At 38.7% G+C, this 17,566-nt stretch overlaps 1 protein-coding gene and 2 pseudogenes across 2 annotated transcripts; 1 reads left to right on the top strand and 2 right to left on the bottom strand.

Annotated features, from left to right (window-relative positions):
• The first annotated feature begins 2,701 nt into the window (after positions 1 to 2,701).
• LOC144519816 (uncharacterized) lies at positions 2,702 to 5,592 on the top strand (annotated as a pseudogene).
• A 1,064-nt stretch (positions 5,593 to 6,656) lies between these two features.
• On the bottom strand, positions 6,657 to 11,793 carry LOC144519783 (uncharacterized). Its single transcript, XM_078253206.1, has 10 exons — positions 11,180 to 11,793; positions 10,694 to 11,077; positions 10,314 to 10,601; positions 9,937 to 10,233; positions 9,103 to 9,480; positions 8,735 to 9,022; positions 8,351 to 8,644; positions 8,096 to 8,125; positions 7,660 to 8,001; positions 6,657 to 7,559 (listed from the first exon to the last, which is right to left on the bottom strand). Exons 1-10 carry the CDS (start codon positions 11,220 to 11,222, stop codon positions 7,258 to 7,260), a joined length of 2,646 nt encoding a protein of 881 aa, XP_078109332.1. The 5' UTR covers positions 11,223 to 11,793; the 3' UTR covers positions 6,657 to 7,257.
• Positions 11,794 to 12,903: 1,110 nt separating this feature from the next.
• LOC144519800 (uncharacterized) lies at positions 12,904 to 17,475 on the bottom strand (annotated as a pseudogene). Its single transcript, XR_013502136.1, has 13 exons — positions 16,530 to 17,475; positions 15,928 to 16,003; positions 15,410 to 15,805; positions 15,013 to 15,309; positions 14,516 to 14,615; positions 14,320 to 14,355; positions 14,175 to 14,207; positions 14,029 to 14,070; positions 13,766 to 13,792; positions 13,515 to 13,551; positions 13,362 to 13,433; positions 13,202 to 13,229; positions 12,904 to 13,114 (listed from the first exon to the last, which is right to left on the bottom strand). The product of XR_013502136.1 is annotated as an uncharacterized LOC144519800 (transcript).
• Between the last annotated feature and the right edge of the window lie 91 nt (positions 17,476 to 17,566).

Genomic DNA, 17,566 nt, shown 5'->3' with positions numbered 1-17,566 from the left:
GTGAATTTAGTAATGAAATAGCAGACGAACAATGTATAACGTTTCCAGTTGTAGTTCCAATGAGACAACCTGTAGGGGGATCAAAGTGGGAAAAGTTCTGTAGCTTTAATTTTGAATTTCTGATTGGGCGGGCCAGCTGTCAATATTGGTTATTACCCAGTGTGCTTTGTTGAATGGTCTCAATGTTTTATTGTTTTATTTCATGTGAATACTAGTTTAGTAGAGGAGTAACTTAGTATTTGAAGTAATGCAGTAATGCAGTAAGTGTGCATTTAGTTTCCATGCTTATTGTGTTTCCACAATAATGTTAGTGAGTAAATCTACTGAAATGGCCACCATAATAGTGGAGTGTGATGTATAAGATTAGAAAGCAGAAGTTAAGTCATGCATGTCTTGGTTGTAAAAAAACAGCAGTTATCTGTACATCTTTGCCAAGTGCAAACCAGTACAGAAGGCATCAATAAATTGTTGGGGAGGGTCATGCCTTATTCCCCAATGAATTTGGAGGGTCATAGAAAAATGTATTGCTGGCGAAGGGAGGGTCAAGTCTATTTTGACTAAAGATCCCAAAATTCCACCGGTAGCCACTTTAATAAAAAACAAACAGTCCCTTATTCAGCAGAAGAATAGTAAAAGAAGTGGCAAGGTGTGGACTGGAAAAAGTCAGAAGGGAGGGTCAAAGATAAATGGAGGGTTAATGGGATAAGCAAAGTATACTTGATATGAAACAAAGAGTTAAGTAAAGATCAATAATAAGTAACAGCGCTAGGAGTGGCTGTTTGAATAGGCAACAAACTGATTAGCTGCCTCACCTCATAATGTTTGTTTTCATCATTCTGGAACATCTAAAGGTCAGGGGCCTGTTTCAGGAAGGAGGTTTAACAAACTCTGAGTCTAACTCTGATGTCTGAGTTGATTTACCCTGAGATGGGAAACTGCGTTTTCTGTTCCAGAACAGCTGATTTGAGTTAGTTCAATCAACTCAGAGTAGGTTCACTCAGAGTTAAGCACGTGGACCACCACTATAAAAAGGCAGCATTAATGGAGCCATGATACTACGATTCACCATGGTAACAACCACAAATAAATCAGTCGGCATACTTTACCCCTCTGGAACTGGAACTACTCATGCGCACATACAGCGAGTTGAACATATATTTCGTTAAAAAAGCAACACGGCTGCTGCTGCAAAAGAGCGAGAATTGGTGTGGGGAAAATTGCTACTCGAGTCAATGCGTAAGGTCTAATATAGTGCATTGATTTCATATTTAATCACAGGTAGCCTATAATATTACTGGTGAAAACTGGAATGGTATTACACCTATAATTTCATTTAGGTGCAATCATGCGGTTGAAAAGTAAACTACTACTAATCTCATTCTGAGGCTGCAGCACCATGTCATTAACAGAATTATATATTTAATTCTTTTTAATGACTCTCACTGGTTTGTGTCCAGGGAACAATACAAAAATGTTTTAAAAATGTTTCAGGCTTTACTAATATGCTCAGCATCACCAATGTTATAAAGAAAACTGCATTTGCAAAAAACATATGCGACACAAAGAATCTGCTGGGATGTAAAAGCATGTCCTTGATGGGTGACGATAGTGATATGAGGACGGATAAGGTTATGTACGTATGTGATGGACTGTGAAGATAAACGATACGGCTCAAATAGTTATCTGGAAATGAAAGTATCTAGTCGGGCCTCAATATCATCTTCCGACATATCTTTAACTCTCTGGAAGTAATACAGCTTCTTCATCAACGGGATTCTCGACAAAAAGATGTTAGAGAAAATAACGTTTTATAGTCTGCCTAACCATTAATAAACCAACACTGTTTTTTTTAATCATGCAGTTGACAAAACTGCACTACAATGCGCCTGATACAGACTGAATGAATGAATGAGGAAATGAAAGAGCGCTGTGTCAGAGGGAAGAGACTGAGAGAAACTTGAGGTTTATTGAAGAAAACCTGCTCACGACCAGGTTAGGGTCACAGGCTCAGTTAACAATAATAATAATAATATATTTTATTTAAAGGCACCTTTCTCGGCACTCAAGGACACTGTACAGAGATACATAAGACTTATAAAAGCAGCAAGACGGGGAGCAGAGCATTCAGCCGCTCTGCTCCCCGTCTTGCTGCCGTGAGACAGGCGGAGGGGACAGACAGATGTATGGAGGAAGAGGATCTGAGGGAGTGGGAACCTGGAGGAGATCAAACAAATATGGGGGGGGGCAAGGTTAGCAGTTACCACAGTAACGGACTCTGAGGTTAAGTTACCTCTCTTTCTGAAACGGGTTGGAGTAACCCCTCTTTCTCAGGTTTGATTTACCTCCCTTTCCTATCTCAGGGTTAACAAACTCAGAGTTTTCACGAAAGCTGCTTTCTGAAACGGGCCACAGGGCAATTGAACAGGATAGTGATAAATGAAAGTAATTTTGTCTATGGCTGTTTTTTTTTCTGTACTAATGTAAAAACACACACACACACACACACACACACAAACTAAACCCTGGCCCAATGGCTAATATTTTGTTGCTAGTAACAAAAGGCATCAGTTTTACATGCATCTACTCCCAAACTTTCACTCCCCTTCACACACATCAAGGAGGTATGAAGGAGTGGTCTGAGGAGGGAAGACTACTCTGCAACAGTTTAAACTGATACTCAGTTGGATCCCGCCATCACAAAATGCATCTGCTGACGCTGATGTTTGGGATTGTGCTTCTCTCTAAGGGCAAGTTTTTGTTCCATTATCTTTTTACCGTTTAATCTTCTTGTTTATGCTAAAGACATGAAAGGACACATGCCAAAAAAATACTATATTTCTTGTTGGTTACTTTACTTGTCGCTGCCATTGCTCTTTGTTCTTCTATTATAGTTTCTAGTCTGTTGTAGTTGAAAGACAAACAAATATGTCAGAAGAGTAGGCCTACTGTATGTTACGGCAGAGCTAGGAAACCACGGTCTCACAGGAATCCAACACGAAGCAGAAGTACCTGCAAGGAGAGCAAAAACAGGAAAGAGTCCAAAAATATACAATCACAAAATCTATGCTGAGGCGAGAACTGTGAACTGACACAGTGTGAGCAACCGGAGATGGGGACTCGAGTCTGAGACTCGAGTTGCACTTAAGTCGCACAAACAGCTGACTTCAGCCTTGACTTGCGACTTGACCCAAAAGACTTCAGACTTGACTCGGAATCGAGCTTCGAGACTCGTCAACAACCTGTTTTCATGCAATTATTGCTTTTTAAATCTAAATTTATTCATGTATTACTATTTTCTTTTATTGGCGCATATACGTTGGGGAAACGTATGACGAGCTGCATGTCCCCTGCCCTTTGCCATAATGTGCAACGAAACGCATGCGTTATGCCTTATGTGCGCACATAAGGCATAACGCATGCGTTTCTGGGAGGAATTGGTGTCGCCATTGTCAATGCATTTTTTTTATGTGCATTGACGATGGCGACACCAATTCCTCCCGGAGTTGTGCCTTTTGTCATTAGTTTTGCTTTCAATAACTTCGTAAACAGTGGCAGTAAGCTAACCGATGCAACAGCTTTCGGTGTAACACCTATCAACAACGTCGAACTTCATTAGGCATCTCCAAACGCACCCAGGCAGATCAGTCACTTGCTAATGTTAAAGAGACGTTACATTTAGCATATCGTCACAGGTAACAAGCTAACCATCTCAAAGTGTTGTGCTAATGCTGGGATTGCCTGGGAACAAGCAAATTGTATCTTTATAGTTGTATCCATATGATGTGACAGACTTAGGTTAATATTTCACCAGGTCCGAGGGCTAGAGGAATGTGTTACGTAGACCCCATAAAGTTATCCTACAACTGATTTTGATGCTGTACTGTATGGATGGTATAGCTACAGGACATGCTTTATTTAACAATACAGTGTTAGGGACAGATATGGCCAGAGACTTGACTTGGACTCAAGCTCAAAGACTTGAGACTCGACTTGGACTTCAAAAAAATGATTTGTGAACATCTCTGCAAGCATTCTTCAGGCAGTGTGAGTGTGGAAGTGCAGAGGTCTTATTGGCAGGCTTGATTGCAGTATTGGAGGCAGCTGGTGAAGCTCCACTCAGGTCTGGCACACCTGACTCTGCTTGAGTAATCAGTCCCACCCACACACTGACAGAGAGGGAAAGGTTAAGCAGAGGTGATAGCCCATTTTTTTTGCTTTTCTCATAATTTTAAATAATTTACTTCAGCGTTAAGGTCTCAAAAACTTAGCCTGCCAATAAACTAAAGAAGAAGAAGGTCTCAAAATTATTTTGTTCACACCTTGCAGAGGATCATTTAAAAAAAAACTTATAAAAATATATATTTTTTTATGTTTTCTCAGCCCACACCCTGAAATGCTATCAGTGTTTACCGTTAATGGCATCAAGAAACTGCACAGAAACAACAGAATGCCCTTTGCAGGCTCAACAGTGTGCTGCAATGACAGTCACTTCATATGGAGGTATTTGTGCTGCATTGTTTTTATTGTTAAACTGCTTTGTGCTGTTCCAGTTTACAAAGGTTCCTCTTTTGTTACAGGTGGTTCAAAAGTTCTTGATGAAAACTCAAAATTCTGTGCTTTGGCTGAAGAGTGTGTTGAGGCCTCAGTCAACTTTGGAACCTCCCAAACCATAGTTACCAGCAAGTGTTGCACCTCCGATCTCTGCAACACCTAACCTGCCCCTGGTAACTTACTGAAATTCTCTGTTGGTATTTAGATGCTGCTTTGCGTTGAGCTGTTTTAGTTGCATAAGTAACTGCTGTTAAAATGTGAAAACTACTCTCCTTAAAAGTTAAGTGTTCGTTGCATTTGTCATGTTTCAGATGTCATAATGACTTGTTTTATTATTACTTAAAAACTGATTTAACTGACTTTTTCACAGTGTAGCTGTGTGTGTGTATATGTGTGTTCCAGGTTTAAGTTAACCTGTTTTACATAGTTTGAATCTTCTTCAATCTTAAAATATGTTCGTTTGAAAGCTGTTCAGCAGCAGTGGGCGTCCATTAGCGTGCTGGACATGAAAAGCTGTAAAAAAGGCACTGAAGAAGCACAGTCACCCCTCACTCCCCTTCTACATCTCCAAACCTATAAACAAATGTTATGTTACAGAACCCAGCAAATCCAATCCGAATGGTAAGATGTGCTTCTACTGCGATGGAAAAAAATTGCACCAACACTCTGAACTGTGAGGGGAATCAGGACTACTGCATCTCAACAGGTAACAGGCATACAGCATTAAACATCTAACTCTGTTCCACATATTTCCTCTGCTCAGTTGGATGTTCCAATAGGTGTATTCAAACTTTAAGCTCTCAAACTAACATTATTTTCATTCTCCCAGTGAATGCAAAATAACATGTGACCCTGAAGGGCTGTGCCTCCAAGATCATATGCTTAAAGCAAACTACACAGATTTCAGGAGCCCTTGGAACAGAAATTAGCTGCTGTCAGGGGAACTTCTGCAACAGCGCCAGCAGCACAAGTGCTGGCCTTCTGCTCCTGCTGGCACCGCTGGTCTCTTTGGTCATGCTCTCCTAACTGGTGGAGACGGCAGCATCACCACTAAGCTTTTCTCATCTTTGCATGGCCTCATACTGCTGTTCACACCCCGGTCCCCATCCTTTCAACCAATGACTGAGAAAGTTTAGTAAAGTGTAAAAATACCAGTTAGTAGAGATTTCAACTTTTTCTCTAGCCTCATACAGTTTCTAGGCAGCTTTTTTTTTAAATGTTTTTTTAAATGTTTTCTATGATGTGTTTTGCATCAAGTAAAAAAATAAATGCTAATAATGTTGATGCACCATTTTTGTTCTGGGTATTATTATCCTGATGATAAAGAATATTTTGATGTTACTAATATGAAGCTAAATAAATAAATATCCTAATGTTGTTGAGATTGTTTTCTTTGAGTGCTCTAAATCCTTTGTCTCATTTCAAAGACATTTGGCATATAACCATTAAGGATATTCACTTTACAAGTTGAAGCATGGAATTGTGTTTACAGGTCTGAGTCAGACACACAATCGGTATTTACTGATTCCCTGATGCTTTACAGTGTTTAACATGCCAAAGATTAAGCATTTCAGACCTGCAGTTTCCTAACACACATTCAAACATAATACATACTAAAAGGGCCCTCAATGTGATTCAGTTTTAAACTACTAATTGGCCACGAATGCCCATTTGTGGCCAATTTTATTATTTAAAAAAATCAATATTTTAAATTAAGCTCAGGTTGTTCTAGGAGGTGCTGTTTAGGGGGTTATGTCTCGGAAATGTCATTCAATGTGAGACAGTGATGTCGATATTTGGGAAATGTTGCCCTGTCTTGGGGTGCTGAGACTTGTGGGAATGTATAAGGGAATGTAAGTGTCCATGTTTATGGGATTTATGGATATATACAGTATGTATGAAAACAAAATTATTTTAAATATGTTTTAGTTTAATGCTGGCAGGAATTTTGCCTGTTAGCAAGTGTGTTCTTAGGGCCTAAATCAAATACAACAGAGGAAGGGAAATCTTGTGAGAAATAATCACATCACTTTGTAGTGATGTGATTAACATTTTCATACAATTTAAATGCATAACCCAAACATCTGAGACAAAATGAGAGAAAAGCATATTTATTGTGTTTATTTAACAGGTTCATTCAGCTTTTCTGTGTTTTTCACCTCTCCTTCCTGTTAAAAGACAGACAGTCCATCTGTCCAATCAGGAGGGTCCATATTCTACTAGATAGGCCCTACCTTTTCTGGTAGAAGTTAATGCCGTTGTGTTTTCATATTTGCGGTTGTGTTTTCATGTTTGCTGTCCTGTTTTCATGTTTGCTGTCGTGTTTTCATATTTGCTGTCGTGTTTTCCTATTTGCCGTTGTGTTTTCATATTTGAATTGAATATTTGGATTTGCAACCAAGTATTAAAAAGTGAAAGTTTGATTTATGATTGTTAATCTGTCCCATTACTTTTGGTCCCTTAAAAAGTGGGAGGCACATATACAAACTGTTGTAATTCCTACACCGTTCACCTGATTTGGATGTAAATACCCTCAAATTAAAGCTGAAAGTCTGCAGTTAAAGCACATCTTGTTCGTTTCATTTCAACTCCATTGTGGTGGTGTATAGAGCCAAAAAGATTAGAATTGTGTCGATGTCCCAATATTTATGGACCTGACTGTAACTGCATAACCAGACATGAACAGAACAGATGAATTGTGTGGCTCTAACCCTTCACAGTCATCTGGACTGTGCTGGCTTGTTGCTTGCCACCCCAGGAGATGGCAGTACAGGTTAGGTTTTTGACCCTGTTTCCTCCAGCAGCCATGAACGTGATGGTGGAGGTCGTCTCCCAGATGCCCTGCGGCATCCAGGTGTGCGTGACCTCGCTGGTGAGGTGAGGGACACTCCATGAGAACACTGGAGGATGTGACGGACATGTGTGCGTCACAGAACACGAGACAGTAATCGTTGAGCCAGCATCGACTTCTGCTGGAACTGAGGTCATCACTGGTTTTTCTGGGGACGCTGAGCATGTGAAACACAAAGCAGAGTGCTTTTGTTGATTAGAAAGCAAGCAGATCAATAGTTTGGCACATTTAAATAAAATGAAGAATAAATTCCAGACCTTTCATAACAATAAATACGCAGCTATTGTTGAATCTGTATCTGTCCTTGTCATGTCTCTCTGCATGGAAACAGAAGGGCCCATTGTCAAAGGGTTTGATGTCATCAATCTCTAATGAGCAGTTTCCCTCATTCAGATCTCCTAACATTCTGGTGCGGCCCTTGAAATGGTCAACCACAAAGGTCTGGCCATTATGGTAGATGATATCATTATTTCTTTTGGTCCAGATGCCACGTGTGAAAGGCTCATCTTCCTGGTACGGGATGCTGCAGGGAATCACCACACAGGAGCCGGTCAGGGCGCTGAATCTGAAAGGGACGTCAGCAGCCTGATCATGGAACGCTGTAAAGAGATAATCAAGTCATGATGGGATGCCTGAAGAAATCACTCCACTGGCAGCAAGATGACTTTTGAGAAAATTGAGAAGTACACCCACTGTCATTTTCATATGGATCTCTCACATATTCTGGAGAGAAAAAAATGATAGCAAGCAATTATTAATTAAATCTTCTTCAAACGTTATCTCATCATTAGACCAAAAGTTTGACATTTTGGGAAATATTCTTCTTTGCTTTCAAGCTTTCTCTAGAGAGTTATAAGAGAATATTGATACAACTCCCATATGAGAGTGATGTATAATAAGAATAGCTCCCAATGTCTTGACCACTGTGTATGACATGTAGGAACTCACTTTTTATATGAAGGGTTTCAGAGTCTGAGGTCTCGCCAGTAACAAACTGAGCAGTGCAGGTCAAAGATTTACCGTCATCCTCAAGAGAGCCAATAAAGGTTAGATTTGACACAGTGATAAAGGTATTGCTGGAGTTCTCTTTGGTTTTTAACGATCTCTGCATGTCTTCATAGTTCCACACAATGGTTGGTTCATTTTTCTTACATTTGTAGGAAACAGAACAAATGACACTCTTTGCCACACCCTCCGTTGCGTTGCCAGGCCGCTCAGTCATTGTGATGTTGTCATATGGACCTGAGCAAAAATGTGATAGTGAGGCTTATTTTCTAAACAGAATCATTTTCATTTGACTTCAGTTAAAACATGGTCTCATATTATACTTACATTCAACATTCAGCGTGATCTCACTTGTTTTTCTCTGACCCCCACTGTAGCTAACAGTACACTTCACACTCTGGTCCTCTTCTTTTACAGCCCAGGTTCTCTCTACTGTCCTTTCCCAAATCCCATCAGATACCAAAGTGTCCGTAATGAGATCTTCTCCAGGTATGCCACTTATGTTCAGGGTGGGGGGAGCAGAGATGCATGTATGGCGCACATTGCAGGACACTGTGCTCTCCTCTCCCACCCTGGGGATACCTATGATGCTCACCTGTGGTTCCTGTGCTTGGTCTACAAAATCAAAGTAAGAATAGTCATTTGGAAAACAATTTTTCTTGGAATTTGAATTGAATTGGCATCCAGATACTTACCTGAAACAATGAGTTGAGAGGTTTTTTCATAAAATGTGGGACCCAGGCTTTGGTAGGAGGTGATAGGGTGCTTGTCTACCCATGGGTAAAGTCTGTCCTGGTTATGTGACATCTCCAACCTCTCAATCTTAAGACTACAATTCCTCTCCCCCACAGATCCAATCAAGCTGGTTATGCCGTTAAACTTACTCATAATATTCTGTCGCTCGTCAAATACAGTTGAGTACCCATTGCTCTGGAACAAGTACCATATAACTCGGAGGTCAGCAGGCTGGGAAATACTGTAGTTGAATGTGCAAGGAATAATGATACATGAGCCTCTCATGCCTGTGATGCTTCGGGGGGTGGTGAAGGACCAGCCGCGAGACAGAATGTTTCCTGTAAAAAGAGGAAACATTTGAAGCAAAGTTGCAGAGCTTTTTAGAAGCAGTTCAAGAAAAGAGTTATGTTTCCACTCAAATTGCTTAATTTCAATGATTTTTAGAGGCAGTAAGAAGTTAAATAATTCAGTATTTCACAAGATATAAATTGATAAAAGTCATAAATAAGTGTAACAGAACTATAATTTATTTTCTACCTTCCCTTTAGCCATCTTTGTACACCCCATGCTGGGAGCTATTGTTTTAAAAAAGTACTAGTAAGTAGCACTTTGAAATGATTTTATGGTAAAATGGCAAAATATGAAGAATAAATTACATTTTATCAAAATACATTTCAGTTCTATTGCAGACTTTGTTGGTGATTCAGCTAAAATGCAGAGCAGCTCTCACATATGACTGCTACAAAAGGCAACATATACTGGTATATAGGAAGATGATTATTATTTGTACTCACTCTTTACTTGGAGGGTGATGCTCTTATCCTGCGTCCGTCCCCCAGTGAATTGTGCATAGCATGTCAGAGATCGTCCATGGTCGTTAGCTGATGCTGTGAATGTCAGTGTGGAGACAGTCCTCCAACTAGTGGTTCCACTGTTGCTGGTATCAGTGGAGGCTGGCATGCTACCATAGTTCCATGTCAGGGTTGGTATATGTTTGGAGCATGTGTATGAGGCAGTGCAGGTTACTTTGCTTGCCTGTCCCTCAAGGAATTCATTTGATGTACGACTGATAGTCAACGCTGAAAAGGAGCCTGAGATACAAATAGTAAATGTTAACATTTTAGGTCAGCAAAAAATGTTATGTTTTAATTCTTGTACATGCATAACGCACATTCTGCATTTAAGGTTTGAGTGGCTGTTTCAGTGTGACCGCCATTGTGTCGGACAGAGCACTGCACAGTTTGGTGGTCTCTCTCTATGTTTAATGTGGTCGTCAAGGTGGTTTTGGTTGTGCCACCAGACCCCGAGCTATGAGTTAAACTGTGGCTTCGCAGTGGGATGTTGAGACTCAGATCCGGTGGATATTGGGAACAGGTGTGGGAAGCGGTGCATTGCACTGTCACAGACTGTCCAACCTTTTTGTCTCCATAGATTGTAATACGAGGTGCCTCTGCCCTGTCTTAACAAAGGAAATGTGATGAATTATTGAGGAAATTGTATATACATCCATCTAAAAATGTATATGTTTCTAAGCTCACCTTGATTACTTACCAACTACTTCAATTGTTACAGTTTTATCCCAGAATACATAGCTGGATTTCCCAATATAGTCTGGATCTACCCAGGGGTAAATCTTCTGTCTGTGGTGAGCCCACGTCACTGGGTTGATTAAAAGGTCGCAATTCCTCCCAGATCCAGAATTAGGTGTCCATGTTTTACCTTTAAATATATCAATTTCATCCCTCATGTCCCAATCTTTACAAACTAAAGGATATGAGTAGCTCGCATGCTGGTACCAAGCCACACGATCTGGTCTGCGAGGTGGATTGTGATAGTAGTTGAAGGTGCAAGGGATTAAAAGGCAGGAACCCTTCAATCCTCTGATATTGCTCGGCATATATACATACCAAGCTGTGGAACTGCAGAAAATGTATCCTGCAAGAGTACCAATATGCATAAGGCACATTACAAAAATAAATAAAAATTTGGGCAGTTTTTATATGTTTAACAAAAATTGAGTAGTAACAATTGATTTACCTAGAATACAGAAGCTCAGAAGAAAATGGCTAAATCCAGACATCTTGTGAATGGTACCACACACCTAAAGTATGCACAGTGAACACCTTAGTATTATGCATTTAAAATTGAAAAAAGAACATCAAATAGAATATATAGCTGTGATTCTTTTTTCATATTCATCAAAAGTACCCTGCTCCAGAAAATTCAAATGTTCCAATAAAACAAGTCTCATTCATCCTACAGAGCCAATGTTCAAGGGGTACTCAACACATTTAGTGTTGAATTTCCAAAGTTTGGGGACTCACATAGAACAGATTGTAGCAGCAGAGGCCAAGATATCCTGTCTTGTTTTAAGCTCAAGAAAGCCTAAAACTCATGTGATTTCATATATGTATACTGATAAATATAACCATCACAATAACATCATATGCATGTGCGGCATTAAAATATCACATTCAATCTTATATGTATTTATTAAGTTAAACAGGGAATACTGACAAAAATAGGCAGCAATGGCAAAAGAGTTAAGGACAACATACATAAATACATAAAAGTGTACATAAAATACATACAGACTATTAATGTACATGGTTAAAAAACACATCTAAATCACAGAAATGTCATAAATACAAATACAAATCTAAAAGCTGTTCAAAACAAACTACATTATGTTGTTTCTAGAATAAAAAAGCAATTTTGTCAATAGACTGAGATAAGTACCTCATTTATGTAGCAGTTACATTTTTGAAAGTTCTAAATTTAGGCCAGTCATTGTTAATATGACATAACATGGCATAACAAAGCATAACAAAAAAAAACATTCTCGATTTCAGAAAGTTTTCCAGACATGGTAACAAGCTAAATCATTTCAGCCTAAAGAAATATTATTTTGTGTTGATATATTTCAGATATGACTCAACATGCAAGAGTGGTTTCCTGTACTTAAAAAATGTCTCAGATTTCTAATAAAAGCCAAAGTCTGTGATATACTTTCTGTCAGCAACTACATTTTAAGGAAGCCATGATATCACAAGAGAAAGATACATTCATATTTTTTCATGAATCAATTTAAAACTCAGCATTTCAGCATTTAAACTAATATAAAGTTTTAAGATGAAGAACAAAGTAAAGCTTCTTTAGCTTTTGATATGCTATTTCTTTAAAAATCAGAATGACTTACCTTCAGAGTGGAATGTTTATGACTTGGACTTTTTACCACCTTTTAAAGTCTCTAACCACCCATCATTTTAAGAAACCTCCCCCTAAAATCTAGGGAGGGTACAATTTGCCTATACCAAAAGGAATATGCTGCTTCCTGGAATTATGAGTCTTATTATAATTATGCAGGCCTTGATAAAAGATGTTTCACATTTGCCACACCCTCCCTCATTACACCAAGAAATATCATCCAGAATGATTAAATCTAATAAGCGTTCAAGTTTATATGATTTGGAGCTGGACAATGTGCATAGATATAATGATAAGATCAGAATACTCACTTGCCTGATAATTGGGCTTGCAGTGTATATATGTGTATGTATTTAAATGATTTAAAGAAGAAGACATTGTTTGACATTTTGGGAGATATACTTTTTCCCTTTCATGTTGACATTTGGATTATGTTTCAGGCCCAACAATTGTGACATCATGCCTAAACAAATGAATACACTGGCTGAACATACTTACTGTTATGCAGTACTTACTATATACGATAATCTCAATGCATAAATATATGGTATATATCAATTATGATCAATTTATAAGACATAATTAAATATATTTTGATTGAGATGATCATATTAGTCAGGTACAACAAAACTGCAGTCATCAGATGCTCTTATTACAGATCAGATCATAATGAATCTGATTAGATTGGTTTTCTGGTGTTTTTCAGATGTTTCCATAGATGTTGAGGTCTGCAGTGTTCATGTAATCGTCACCATCATTAAGGTCCTGTGAGAAATTGAGGTCATTATTGTCACAGATGTTGATAGCGCCTGTATGTAATTCTTGGGAAATAAATCAGCGATTTAATAGTACCTCTTGGTAATTGCAGGATTTTGGCTGGCTGAGGCCCATTAACAACAGCAGCAATAACAAGAAGACAAAGAAAAAGAAAAAGAACGCCATAAGATATTGCTGTACTACAATATATATCTATACTGTATCAATTGCTCAGGTTCAGGAGTAAGTCAAGTACCTTTTGGGGGATGGGAAACGAGCCTTGGAGGCTTTCTGGTCAGCACAGGATTTTGAGTTTAGGTTTTTAGGCCTGTGAATTAAAGTTCACGTCAGTACACACCTCGGAAACCAAAAATTAACTTCTTAATTTTCTAACGTTTAAGATACTTACATATGACCCAAATCCACCATCGTCCCCTTTAGGCCTTCTGTTATAGTGAAAAAGCACATAAGTGTAATAAAAATCATTAAGATTGTAATGCGGAAAACAAAACACTAGCACATCTGCTAGTTTCACAATGACAAAATACTTTATCAAATGTTAAGTTTTGATTTAACTGTGAAAACAACCATGTGATGAAAAAACTTATGAAACTTATCAGTGGAGGCAGGCATGCTACATCAAAGTTTTTCATGTCTTACCTTGAAAATCTGCTCCAAATAGATCTTCTGTGTAAAAAAAGAAGAACAGAAACTATGCAAATTTTGTGAGGCATATAAAATAAAAGCATAGATCTTTATCAAGAATGCCAAAAAAGCACTCTTCGTCTGCACACACATGGAAATTACAGTAAGCCCAACCATTCAGCGATCTATACTAAGCTGTGGGGAGAGTACAGAACTGGTCACTAAACTGACATAGAGTATTTAAAATAAAGATATTTTTAAAGATTTAAGATAAAGACCTTTGATCAGAACGAGATGGTCCTGGACCACCAGAGCGAATCCTGAAAGATTCACACATTAAATAACACATCAGTACAACTAAAAGTTCCTATAACAATGTTGGATGAGTAGGAAAAATAATTACAAACCACTTTTTTTTTCTCACCTGCGAGACAGCCTGGACAGCCGGTTCCACATGCTGATTATGACACATAATACAGAAACTTATATTATGATAATGAAGGAAAATGATTCAATCATGTAATCATTAGTATATAGCTATGAACTAATCTGCTTTATAACATGTTTACCTGCCATCCCCACTTTGGAGCTCTGCAATGCGTTTCCTTGAGAGAAAACAAAGTCATTTTATTGAGTAGCACATACTGTACACAAATGTGTTCAGCATAGAAACAAGTGCAAGAATGTCATGTTTCGCTTAAAAATGTTATTACTTTTCTGATACTCTCTGTTGGTCAGTTAATGTTAGTGTCCTGCATTACTCACTTGTATCTTTTCACCATTAAAATACAGAAGACTGTAAAGATCACAGCTGTACCAATCACCGCCACCGTGGGAATGATGATGTGGTTATAGTTTTCTGTGCCTGCAAATAGACAGAGCCATATATGAGGGCCGTTCTTCATTTATATTGCACAAATGCCTAGCCTACACATCTTCCGCCGCAGGCTAAAAACACTTCTCTTTCAACTGCACCTTGGATAAAAAACAAAAAGAAAAAACGCTTACAGTTGCACTTTCAAGTTGCTGTTTGTAGTTTGGTTTATTTGAAACTAATGTACTTACACTTACTTCTTAATGTCCGGAGTTTGTACCTTCAAGGTTGAAAGCACTTAATTGGAAGTTGCTTTGGATAAAAGCGTCAGCTAAATGACATGTAATGTAATGTAATGTACAACACATGGAAAGAGGACAATATCCAGGATATGAACTTTACATGAAGAACATCCTCAAAATTCAACAACAGAGTGAAAAGCTCTCACGTTTTACATAGAGTGTCAATGTTGTAGAGGATGTCTTCTGTCCATTAAATTGTGCTGTACAGGTGACATCACTGTGATCATCCTTCTCCTCAGGAATGATGGTCAGGATGGACTGGGCCTCCCAGTAGCCAAAACCAGTTTCCTTGTGGACCTCTATTACCTCATCTGCTGTGCCTCTACTCCATGTGAGTTTAGGCACATGGGAGGGGCAGGTATGGCGGACTGAACAGGTGATAGTGCAGGGACGATCTTGAATGACCGTCTTTGGGTGACTCAGTGTAGGATTCGGAGGATCAGCTATCAATGAAAAAAAGGCAGAGAGAAAATAAAAGATATATCGTTGGAATGTGGAAAATCGTATATATATGTGTAGAATTTTGGAAAGTTGGTGACATACGGAGCATTGTGAACTTGACACAACTCTCCACAAAGGAGAACTTGTCAACGGTGGATGTATCAGTCTCTGTTCGTGCTAGTTCAATCCGGAAACAGAAAGGCCCGTTGTCATGATCTCTAATGTTAGTAATTTCTAAAGAGCAGTTGTTCTGACCCAGATGTCCCAACAACTTTGTGCGGCCCCTAAAGTTTTCCAAGACCTGCGTGCTATCATCGTAATAGATGCGTTGGTCTCTATCAGTTGAACGATGCCAGATCCCTCTGAGTCTGGAGGTGGGCAAGTTCTCTTTAGGATGGGTGAATGAACATGGTACCACAACACAGGATGTGACCAGGGCATCAAGTTCCTTTACAACACTGGCCCTCCATTCTTCAGTAAACACAGGGCTGATAATAGCTGAAAGAGAGTTTTGGAAAGAAAGAAATGACTTCAAGGAGGTCTCTTTGACAGATGTTTTTGTGTAAGTGGGGTCTATGAATGAATGACATTGAAAACAAAGAGTTGACTAATTTTATTACCTGCCAGAAACAGACAGAATATCATCATCTGTCTCTCTTTGTCCATACTTCTCTGAGGTTTTGGTGGTGTATTACACTGTGGGATGAAAATAAACTACATGAAAAATAAAATCATAAGCACTACCTACTCCCACTTTATGCAAATTACAACGCAACTGTGTGGAACTTCTTCAGACGGCACTAATCTTCTCATACAAGAACCCTTTATTTATACAGTAAATACTGGCATTATTAATGTCCTCATACATCTAAAACAACACATAGTACATCATTCAAATGTTCTCACCAAAAGTAAATAGTAAGCCAAAATAAATTAATTGCCTGCACTATTTCTGTTCATTATCATGACTTTTTCTTTATTTTTCTTCTTTTTTTGTGCTAATTTGCAGCCACTTAGACAAACGATGATGAATAACTGTGAAAACAAATCCTTAAATTGGGTTTATATCAAACCAAAACATATAGAATTGCTAAGCTGCATTATTCCTTAGCCCAGCAGTGTATTTAAAACTTCCAAACTGACATATTCACAGCAAATGTAGTAAACCAACCAGTATTCATTGGACGTGCTGTTGTACCATAATTAAGCATAATGTTCTTACCTGATGAAGCTGCTGTGTGGCTGATCAGAGCATCTGTTTCTTGTAAAAACACCTCCTTGAGAATGATGACAGGCAGTGTGCTATTCTACAGTTAAGTTGACAAAGATATGAACTCTAGAGGCAACAGAAAAAACTGCAGGCCACATGAGACAATAATGACGTTGGTGTATTTGTGTGGGGAAAGTGAAAGCAGATGTAGTAGAGGCAGTAGCAGAAGAGTTAATGGTGTAGAAAGCAGGGAGTGGTCTTTAATTTACAGTGGCAGTCATTTAAAATTGATGCTCTCAGCGGGCATTTCTTGATGTCTGCTGTATGTGTGTGATATCAGTGTTATTAGACCTCGTCCATGTTTGCATGGAAGAATTACTCCTGTTCTGTGATACTGTGTGACATTCATATTTCAAATATTTATACTTTGGGGGTTAACAGAGTTGAACGTATCTGTGATCTTACAGTTTAGAACATCAGAACATTCACACCTTTTGCTGTGTCTGCTCTGCACTCCAGCAGATTGGGTTTTAAATTAAACAATGACTAATCTGTTAAAAGTGATGACATTCACCTTCAATTTGAGGGAGTTTATTTAGCAGTGAACAGAATAGAGAACAGAAAGTAGGCAGACATGTTACAATAAACTAAATAAATCTCCCTGTGATATGTAGACACTTCCCTGATGGTCAACTCTTTTCCAATAAAAGTAGCTAGCACCAGCTCCAAAAGACGCTTAAAGTATGCATATTTGTGATGTCATTACGCAATAATTTGCATAAAGCTTAGGGGTTGTGTCAGCAAGGTAGATAGAAAGAAATATAAATCTTATATAATCACAAACTCATTACAGGAATGTTAAATTATAATTATTACTTAGGTAGCTATCTTTGAAGTAAAAAAATAAATTCTACAAAGGGAGGTAGAAAGATCGATGAAGAATTCTCAAAGAAGGCTGGCTTGCAGGGCCAGGCCAGCTCACCGGCGTCTTTCTCCCGTCACGTCGCGCTGTCTCTCGTACAGATCTACAACGGCCCCCGCCCCACACC

Source organism: Sander vitreus, chromosome 6 (assembly GCF_031162955.1).
Source record: "Sander vitreus isolate 19-12246 chromosome 6, sanVit1, whole genome shotgun sequence".
Taxonomy (NCBI): domain Eukaryota; kingdom Metazoa; phylum Chordata; class Actinopteri; order Perciformes; family Percidae; genus Sander; species Sander vitreus.
The sequence above is the reverse complement of the archived record's forward strand: the minus strand, read 5'-3'. Positions and strand labels throughout refer to the sequence as shown.

Excerpts from the sequence above, each read along its gene's own strand:
- LOC144519783 (XM_078253206.1), bottom strand. The coding sequence starts at position 11,222 with ATGTCTGGATTTAGCCATTTTCTTCTGAGCTTCTGTATTCTAG. Across the intron at positions 10,234-10,313 it reads TCAAACCTTAAATGCAGAAT|GCTCCTTTTCAGCGTTGACT; the intron begins GTGCGTTATGCA and ends TTTGTATCTCAG. Across the intron at positions 8,126-8,350 it reads TGAAACCCTTCATATAAAAA|AATATGTGAGAGATCCATAT; the intron begins GTGAGTTCCTAC and ends TTTTCTCTCCAG.